The sequence below is a fragment of the Nelusetta ayraudi genome, unplaced genomic scaffold, assembly GCF_046127955.1.
Source record: "Nelusetta ayraudi isolate G7.1 ecotype Tasmania unplaced genomic scaffold, CSIRO-AGI_Nayr_v1 ptg000062l, whole genome shotgun sequence".
Taxonomy (NCBI): domain Eukaryota; kingdom Metazoa; phylum Chordata; class Actinopteri; order Tetraodontiformes; family Monacanthidae; genus Nelusetta; species Nelusetta ayraudi.
The window spans coordinates 437,272-446,503 of record NW_027466112.1 but is presented as its reverse complement, the minus strand read 5'-3'; the positions used below and the strand labels follow the sequence as shown (position 1 = coordinate 446,503).

Here is a 9,232-nt window from a genome sequence, read left to right as displayed (position 1 = left end):
AATCTTGTGATTTACCTTAGTGCAAAAAAAAAAAAAAGAAAAAGAAAATTCAGCAGTATTTAGAAAGACACAAAAACACAAACCTGAGTTTTACTTTTTATTGAATAACACTGAAAATGTATTAACAAACCTTTGCACCAAACATGTGCAATCAACACGTCCTAAAACTACGTCAAAACTACAATTACTAAAAAATTATACAATTTCTGAAAAATATACATTTTCCAATCTACGGAAATAACTGCCTCTTAAAACTTAAAATGCTGGCATAAAGAAACACCACCATAATAATGAAGACAACTGTAATGGAAAAAGCAATATAACGTCAGTATAATTAAGCGGGTTCCCCTTTCAAATTGTGGGTGCAGCGCGTGTGTGCAATTTTCTTTTCTTTTTGTGTGTTTTTGTTCTGCTTTTTAAGGTTTGCGTAGTTCAAGTGACCAAAACACAAAAATAAAAATGGCAATAGAGAATATAAGAATATAATGGTAGAAGTTTTAATTCTTAGCAAAAATACGGGACAGGATTCTTAGGATTAGGAGAGATTCTACATTACATTTTTTTTTGTTAGAAATCTCACCCATTCCCAATGTGAAACAATTCAAAACAAGGAAATTAATCTATACCAATATAGGTTTTAAGATCTACCATGTTAAGCATTAGGGTTATAGGAAATTTATAGCAACTGTGAAATTGACACATCCCCACACATGTGGAAAGAACTTTGCAAAAACACATAAACCAATATAAAAGTTAACAAAAGTCTTTTAGGTTGATGACACTGCTCTTGTAAGACACTTAACACTCCTGAAAAGCAGGAAACAAAAATATATATAAATTTGTACATGCCGGTTTCTTTGTGTGAGTTATTGACTACAAGTTAGTTGTGTCTTTTCCAAGTTGTCTGATCATGCTTGGGCCAATAGCACAACACAGACGTCTCTCATGATGAGCTCATCATGAGAGTTGGTACATTTTTATCTTGTAAGTCAAATTATTTCTTCGGGTGAAAACTTGTTTACAGTCATTGTCAGCAGACACACCTAGAAGAGGTACAGTAAGTCACATAAATTGAAAACAGCCTTTCCAGACCGCAAAATCCTTTAAAAAGAATAAAACTGCACCAAAATGGCAACGACAAAAAAATCCAAAGCAAAAATTAACGGCAGCAACTACAAACGTTCTAAGAAACATGTACAAAAAAAAAAAAAAAAAAAAACTCAGCTCAGGTGCCTCTACAGGAGTGATAAACATGGAGGGATTTAGTTTAAGAAACAAACCTTGGATATTTCTGATAACATTAGCATTAGTTAATTGATATAAAAATGGAAAAAGGTCAAGGGTAATGTCACAGTTGAAAGCATTAATGGAATTATGGTATAGATACAAAAAGGACTTTTTTTTTTTTCAAATTACTGTTAACTACATATAACAGATCCCCTGTAAAAAAAAAGAAAAAAAAAAAAAAAAAGTAGCATTGAAGTCCACAAAATTTGTAGTTTTATAATCATAAAAATATATTAAGGAGAAAGTGATTCTTTATTGCCTCTACAGAAAATTCCCCTTACAGTTTGCATTGCTCGTCCTCTTGTGTCAGCAGAAACGATGATCATCGCCCATTGCTATATCCAGGGAAAAACTGACTTAGAATATCTTGCAGGGATTTGTTGACAGTCATGGAGTAGTTTTTGCCCAGATCGTGCCTGCACGCCGGGCATGTGTACACCTCTGCTCTGAAGGACCGCTGGAGGCATTCCTAGAGGAGGCAAACAATGAACGTTAACTCAAGTGGGGATTTTTAATCTGAATTGTCAGTTAAAGACTTAGTTGTATTGAGATGACAAAGTAACCTAAGTGAGTGCAAGAAAATTCTACTGTAGAATCAACTTCCAATCATCTAAGAAATCAGAATGTTTTATTCAATGCCTGTATTACAGCGCTTTCAAGTACAAGGACATCAACAACACCAACAGTATTTAAAAATTGGATGCTTTGATCAAAACTTGGTGCCAAGTGTTTCTTACCCTGCACACATTGTGTTGACACTCTGTGGTGATTGGCTGGAAGACCACATCTTGGCAGCAAATGCAGAGGAAAACCTCTTCGACCTTGTTCAAGAATTTCTTGGAGAAAAAAAAAAAAAGAGGAACTAAGTAACACGCATTTGCTTGATTTCATGCAAGGAGAATAAGCAATTCACAGTATGACGTCATGACCGGGTTTGTCAATACTATATCCATGAATAATAAACCCTAAATTTACTATCCGTCGCCTGATTTACTGTTTTAGTGGAATCTTATAAATAAAAAAATAAAGGATCCTTACTGGTCCGAGTGACAGCGATTGCATGGCTTCATCCCACACTTTTTTGTTCGCCTCATCATTCTTGATGAGGGCTTTCTGCTCCCTGGTTAGCTTGTACTCTTCTACTTTTACCTTCTTGGGGTTCTTTGCAGGCGAGGTCTTGGACTCTGGTCAGGGAAAAAAATATACAAGTCTTAGGGGGTTAGACATTAATTACTTTTTATGTGCGTGAGGTACTCTTGTTTAAGTCAATAAAATATGACAAAAAAGACCAACATGCAGAAATACAGAATTGTTTTTCAGGCAGTTAATAACTTGCCAGAAAATATAATTTGTATTTCCTTTGGATATATACATCTAAGAAGGACTCCAAGGAATGGATAAATGCAAAAGGTGTAATTTTATTCACATTATGAGTATAGAGGACATCAGCACTCACCACTGGCCTGAGACTTTCTCTTTCGTTTTGATTTGCTCGGTGTTGCCTCCTCCACTTCCTCAACCTCATTTTTGTTTTCCTTCTCTTTCTGATATCCAGCAGGATACTGGAACAACATCAAGTCAACCATTTAAACGTTAAACATTTAAATAACAGAATAAAACAAGAAAGGATTTTGCTAAAAGTTACATTTCTAGAATACACATGAAATTATGAGAAATAACTAACTGATGTCGGTCCTACAGATATTTCTGATCTTTACCTGCATTGTAAGACCCAACTTCTTGATGCGGTCCTTGCCATCTCTGGTCCACGGTGCTGGTTCATCGTCGTCACGTTTAAGCAGATAACGCCACACCAAAAAGCCAGACTTTCCTTTGTCAGGCCAATATTTCACCACCTGAGTGTCAATCAAAGAATTAGAAACTGCAGAGAGACGCAACAAAATGCGCTAAATGTCATGAGTATTAAATTATACACACACAGCCTCGAATTACTGCCACAATATGATATTTAGGCATCTATTTGTTGTTTGGTTGATAACAGCATATGAGCAGCAATGAATTCACTATTCCAAAATTGCCTTAGGATAAAAAAAAATAATAATCATGATCAACAGACAGCCACACTCTGTCCAGCTTAAACAATAATGTACTGCAAGTGTGATTTAATTAGTAATCTCAACACTTTGTCCATACCTTGTAAATGCCATCATATCGGTTTCCTTCCTCAGGGCAGTATTTGCTGTGCTTGCGACCCTTGCAGCTGCGCACAACTCGAACTGATCTACCCTCCTTCCAGTTCTTGGCCTCGGCCCCTTTCTTGTCATTGACAGGAACGTTGCAGTTCAGAGCCAGTGCCCTGCGCACAATAACGGCAACATGCAATGCTTGGTCAAAAAGGTTAGTTCTTTAGAAATAAATATGTCGTGAGTTTAATCTTCATACCGATTCATGTGGGTGAGTGTTTGATCACACGACTGCTCAGCCGTCCTCTTGTTTCCAGAGAGGTCACGACCTCCAGAGCCAGTGTACGTAAATTCATTACCATCATCCTAGTATGGGGAGGAGAGAGAAACCAATTGACTGCACTATTTAAAAAAAAAAATGAATCAACAAGTGAATAAATGAAAAAAAAAAAAAAAAAGATGAACTGAAACATACCACATCATCCTCATAGCCTCCTGCTAGGACCAGTGAATAAGCACCATCGTTGCTTCTGCCGTGGATACCAGCAACATGTGGCCTGTGGACGCCAGATTCACTGACCTAGGAAGGATACACAAATATTAAAAAATAATCATAATAATTCCACAAAAATCATGCAGGTTATGGTCAACACTTGAACGTGAGAAAGCATTGTTATTGGAACATTCCATTATTGCCGATATACAGGGTAAAAGGAATAGGCCTTCGGACTTTACTTTACTCCAGCTCATAGGTTTTGCCGACTGTTGCGGTAGCTAAGGAGTTCATTTGTTAGCATAGGTATAGAAATCAGAATAAGAATGAATAATTTTTACAGTCTACAAGGCCACTGTAAAGTTCACAGAACTGTTGTATGAAAGCAATATTACATCAAAGCTGTCCTGTTGCTAGTTTTCATTTTAAAAATAAATAAATAAATAAATAAAAAATAAAAAACACAACTTGGCTGACCTGCACTCTGAATTTCCATTGTGATCCAACTGGGACACCTGGAATTGGGCCATTGTGGTTGGACGGAACAATTGTGCACTGCTTGGTTCGACCAACACAGGCCATACCCTGCAGAAGAAAATCATTTGGATTTTGACAGGTTTAAAATCAAGGTGATTAAAGACATGAAATTATCTTTATAAGAAAAAGAAATAAATGAACTGTTTTCTTTAAAAGACGAACAAAAACATTTTGAAGTTCATCCAGATGCTAATTTTTAGTTCTCTTAATGTAACTGTCAAACAGCCACGCTCCAGCACCCACCTTGCCCCAGTCCCTCTGGCTGGACGAGTTGGCAGAGGCCATCTTGGATTTCTTCTTGCTCTCCTTCAGCTTCTCTCCAGCCAGCACGACCTGACTGCTGTCATTACGGCAAGTAGGGCAGTACCTGAGAAATTACAACACTTACATTAGAAGCTGTGAATGGACACGTAGTCAAAAAATAGAAAAAAGAAATATGACCCGACTATGATGCCTTTGAAATAACTCAAACTGCTTTAACATTTAGATTTCGATGGCTGCTCAGTTGAGCTCCAACATTAGTTTCACACGGTCATATGTTACAAGGCGTAATTTAGGCCAGAGGAGAGCCTCTTACAGAAACAAAAATATTATTAGATAACCATAATCTATTCTAAACTACATTGTTTGTTTTGAAAATATGAATAAAAAAAAATTACAAACCAGTCCTCGTCTTCTGGGATGGAGGTCAGTGGTGGGTTCAGACAGTAGGTGTGATAGGCCATATCACACTCATCACACAGCAGCTGCTTTTCAGGGTCTTGTTTGATGCCACAGATATGGCAGTTACACCACTGACAGTTCTTGTCGGGATTATCCTTGCAGCGTTTGCACTCAGGCCCATTTGACCCTAATGAATATAAACATTTCATAAGAAACTTCACAAGATATTACAAAAGAAAAAAAAATAAACCTCAGAATAACAGATTTCTACAGAGATTCAGATAGGCAGAAAACTTTGTTAATATTCCTGCACAGGCGGCTTAAGTTTCGTACAACGTCAAGCAGGATATGTGCTGCGACTCTTTCTGAATACAGTTTCAATCAAAAGGTATCTTCCATCTCCCAAGAGGGACTTACTTTTCAGTGGACTCTCCGAGCCTGGTGGCACGTCGCTTAGAGAACCGGGCTCCTCAATTTTATAGATTTCAGTCAAAAACATAATTCGGCAGTCATTGAGAGAGTCACCTGCATCACTGCAGATAGAATTAAAAAAAGAACGATAGCAACAATTAGACAACACAACATGATTAAACAGGGGGAAGGTCTATTTATTTTTGCCATTAAATAAAATCCTTACCCAAGAAGAATCTTGGCACAAATCTCCCTCTGAGTGCGGGTCTCCCTCTTTTTCTGGATCTCTGCATCATACCAGTAGCCACGTTCCTTGGGGTCATCTGGATTGTAGTTGACCATGACGACCATTCCTGGCTCAAGCTGATGCCACTGGTACACTGTACGAGCCCGTGGACGCACGTCCTTGCCAAGCAACGGAATGACTCCATTCTCTGGGTAGCTGTGAAAATGTGCAGCACCACAAGAGTCTGAACGTGAGAAGTGAACGGCACAAAATGCAATGTGCATTTTGCACAGTGTATGTCAACGGAAGACTACGTTAATGAGTGCCACTTCACTATTCTCAAACAGAAGCACACACATTTACAAAATGATTTAAATTTTTACATAAAAAAAAAACATGTCAGCAAGGTCCAACGAGATTGGTGTTCCGGCAGCTTTGCAGCTGGCAATATTTCTAGTTAATGCAGTTTTAGCCCTTAAAAAAAGAAGAAATATTCTTACTCTTCATATTTGACATGGTAAAGTATCTCTTCCTCATCGTCTTCAGCTGCCTCATCTTTGGGTGCCTTTGTCGTTTTGGTAACATTCACAATTTGGGCCTCAAACCAGGCCCCCATATTCAAGTCTCGAGCATCAACCAATTCATTCATCTTTAAACACAAAACAAATGTTGGAAAAATATGCATGTCATCAATACATCTTAATGTTATTGATTAAACTCCAACTATCGTTTTTAAGACTCACCTTGTAACACCCAAATCCTGGATCAATAAGCTCTGCAGTATTTGTCTGGGCGGAGGTGCAGGCGGTCTGACCTTCGACCTCACCATGAGTTGAGCTCTTGTCAGACTCACTCTGGGTAGAGCCACAACCAGAATCAGAGTCCGAAAGCTCTGCCTCTTTGTCCTTGCTTTTAATAGTGGCGGCAGGGGTCACGTTCTGCCTAACGAGCAACTGCACAATGTCATTCAGGCCAACATTGTAGTCAAATATGGTGTGGCCGTCCTCCATCTGCCAAAACACAAAAACAATATTTTCAAAAGGGCAATAAACCATACTTAACTTAATAGCTTTGGAATGACTGATTTTAATGCGGGCCTTGCACATGAACCTGCTGCCCCACCTGCTTGCCACGGTAGAACAGCCTCTGCCTCTCGGGCTCCACTTTGAAGAGCTCCAAGATTTTAAGTCGCAGCTCATCCACTTTAGTGAGTTTGGACAAGTTGTCGACCCGGTGGGTCTCCTTTCCATCCATTGTACGTACTTGAATCCACATTGCAGCTGCCCTTTGTCAAACAACCAAAGCATTACAATCATGGCAGTTATTGCAGATATTATGAGCAATGATCCCATCAATGGTTTTGTTAATACCTACCCTGTTTTGTTTTTTTTTATCTTAAAATATTTGGTTTGTTTGTTTGTTTGTTTCAAATAAAACAAAATAAGAGCGTTACTGAAATGTTTAAACTTTCATTCAAATGATTGCATTTTATTTCTTACAGAGAAAATAAATTGTACTGTACAACTTATTTTGTCATACAGTAAGCAAATAAAAATGTTGGTTGCAAGATTTTGATGCTTGCAGTTTGATTTGTATATGATTTTAGATGAATTACCTGCAATTCTAAGCAGAAATAATAAATAGGATGAGCAAAGCTGTAAACTTTTTAATTTAGTTTACCGTTTATTTTTTATATGCAAAATACTAAAATCAAATGACTTGACAGCAGATATCTGAACCGATTCTGAAAGAATTTCTTATCATTGTTTATATTGTATAAAAATCAACTCCAAAGTCGTAAAATGAAACTCTTGTTTTTGTTTCAGACACTTTTAATTAAAATTTGCGTCAACAATATCACTGTGCAGCTCTAGGTTTTCTGTTCAGTTGAAATTAAACGTATGAAAATGACTAATTAAATGATTCACGGTAGTGTAGATGCATAGACAGTCCTCTGGGCCGTACATTGTATTGCTGTCAGCAGTGGGCTGTCATTTCGACAGAGTATCAGAAAGGGAGGGAACAAGCTGATTTAAATACAGTGCGGGAAACTGAGCTGTAGGCCACTCCCAGTTCTTTTAAAGCAGCCACATCCGGACAGGAGGGAGCGCTAGCTAACAATGTGCCTTCGCTTTCTGACAATAAAATGCACCGAAATACAACTCTATCCACTTTGGGATCGACCATCAGTGAGCAAAAACCACTTCCTGTAAAAAAGCGAATCGTGTTTAGACTGTGTTTTCTGGCAACAGCGAGCCGAACGGCGGCTGAGTTTCACTATGCGCTCTCCACGGAGGTCTGGCCGGAATAAACCTTTACGGATACAATAAACAAGACTTGAAACATACCAGCCAACATCGAAACACTGTGGAACATACATCGTTTATCGACGTGAATAGTTTTTCTTTAAAAAAAAATATTATTTCTTATCAGAACTCGCGCATATGTGCGAGCCGATTCACTACCTGCCGATACGAGTGGGGGGAAGAAAGGAAAAAGGAGCAATATTTGTTTTGCTTCACAGGAAGCGCCAGAGTGAAACACCTATTTGTCACCATGTGCTGCACATTTTTTTTTTCTTTTCTTTTTTTCAGTTACTCGCTCAAAACAGAAGCTCGCTGTATTCGAGTTCATCGTCCACTCATCAATGCATGGCGATATAACGCAAAACCACGCTATAAGCGCAGACCTTTAACGGGTTTTTTTTTTTTTTTTTTTCTATAACAAATCAAAAACAAACTGCTTTCGTCGAAGGGAGCTACTCACGACTAAGAAGAAATCAAGATACATTTAAGTTTAGATGAACTCGCTCGAGTTATTCAACGCAATTGGGCAATAACGAGGTAGAGCACTTACGACTTTGTTAAGGCACAAACCATTGTAAGCTAGCTCAGAGTGAATATGCCAAAGAGGACAACCTGCAAAGTTATAAGAATGTTTGGAGGAGAAAAAAACATGTTTTACCTTTTAGTTTACCCAAGTGAAAACAATAAGTTGGCGTTAGGAAGTAAAACACACGGCCTCTTCAAATGTACTTCTTTGTAAAGCTTGAACGAGCAACTCTATGCCTTCTTGGAGATTGATCAATGAGTTATTCTTTAAGAGTTTCATATCCCGCCTGCTCCATGAGCCCTCCGCCGCCACTGGCTGGTTTTCTCTATGCACATCGATCCTATAGGACGTTTCAGCTGTCCGTCACAAATGTGAGCGGAGCTTAGCTCCAGCGCGCGAAACAACAATCTCGTGGGTGCAGCTCCCCTCCGGATGTGTATCGCGAGATTACGCAGTTCCCTGTTATTCCGTAACCCCAGCGGGACAGATGGTAGTTCAAGTAAACAACCCCGTCGCTGGCGCTCCCTCTATCTATCACTTCTGACCAACGGCTGGCCCGCCATGCGGCTTCACAAAACGATTTACCATCGAATTTAATCGCCGCCATCGCCATCTCGTGCGAAACTCAATCAGTGGCTG

At 38.8% G+C, this 9,232-nt stretch overlaps 1 protein-coding gene across 2 annotated transcripts; it reads right to left on the bottom strand.

Moving 5' to 3' along the window:
• Positions 1-84: 84 nt before the first annotated feature.
• Positions 85-8,903, bottom strand: uhrf1 (ubiquitin-like with PHD and ring finger domains 1). Of its 2 annotated transcripts, none has more exons than XM_076040587.1 (17): positions 8,726-8,903; positions 6,884-7,041; positions 6,505-6,771; positions 6,262-6,410; positions 5,762-5,977; positions 5,542-5,657; positions 5,125-5,311; positions 4,705-4,828; positions 4,402-4,509; positions 3,907-4,011; positions 3,691-3,797; positions 3,442-3,604; positions 3,006-3,143; positions 2,744-2,849; positions 2,326-2,471; positions 2,025-2,123; positions 85-1,756 (listed from the first exon to the last, which is right to left on the bottom strand). In XM_076040587.1, exons 2-17 carry the CDS (start codon positions 7,034-7,036, stop codon positions 1,610-1,612), a joined length of 2,331 nt encoding a protein of 776 aa, XP_075896702.1. In that variant the 5' UTR covers positions 7,037-7,041; positions 8,726-8,903; the 3' UTR covers positions 85-1,609. The 2 variants fall into 2 exon arrangements, with proteins under 2 accessions (XP_075896702.1, XP_075896701.1); XM_076040586.1 differs by having other exon boundaries at positions 6,884-7,046; positions 8,726-8,902.
• Positions 8,904-9,232: the final 329 nt, after the last annotated feature.

Coding starts and splice junctions, on each gene's coding strand:
- uhrf1 (XM_076040587.1), bottom strand. CDS start 7,036: ATGTGGATTCAAGTACGTACAATGGATGGAAAGGAGACCCACCGGGTC. Junction 5,978..6,261: donor TACCATGTCAAATATGAAGA/GTAAGAATATTT, acceptor ACATTTTCACAG/CTACCCAGAGAATGGAGTCA. Junction 5,312..5,541: donor CTCGGAGAGTCCACTGAAAA/GTAAGTCCCTCT, acceptor TATATTCATTAG/GGTCAAATGGGCCTGAGTGC.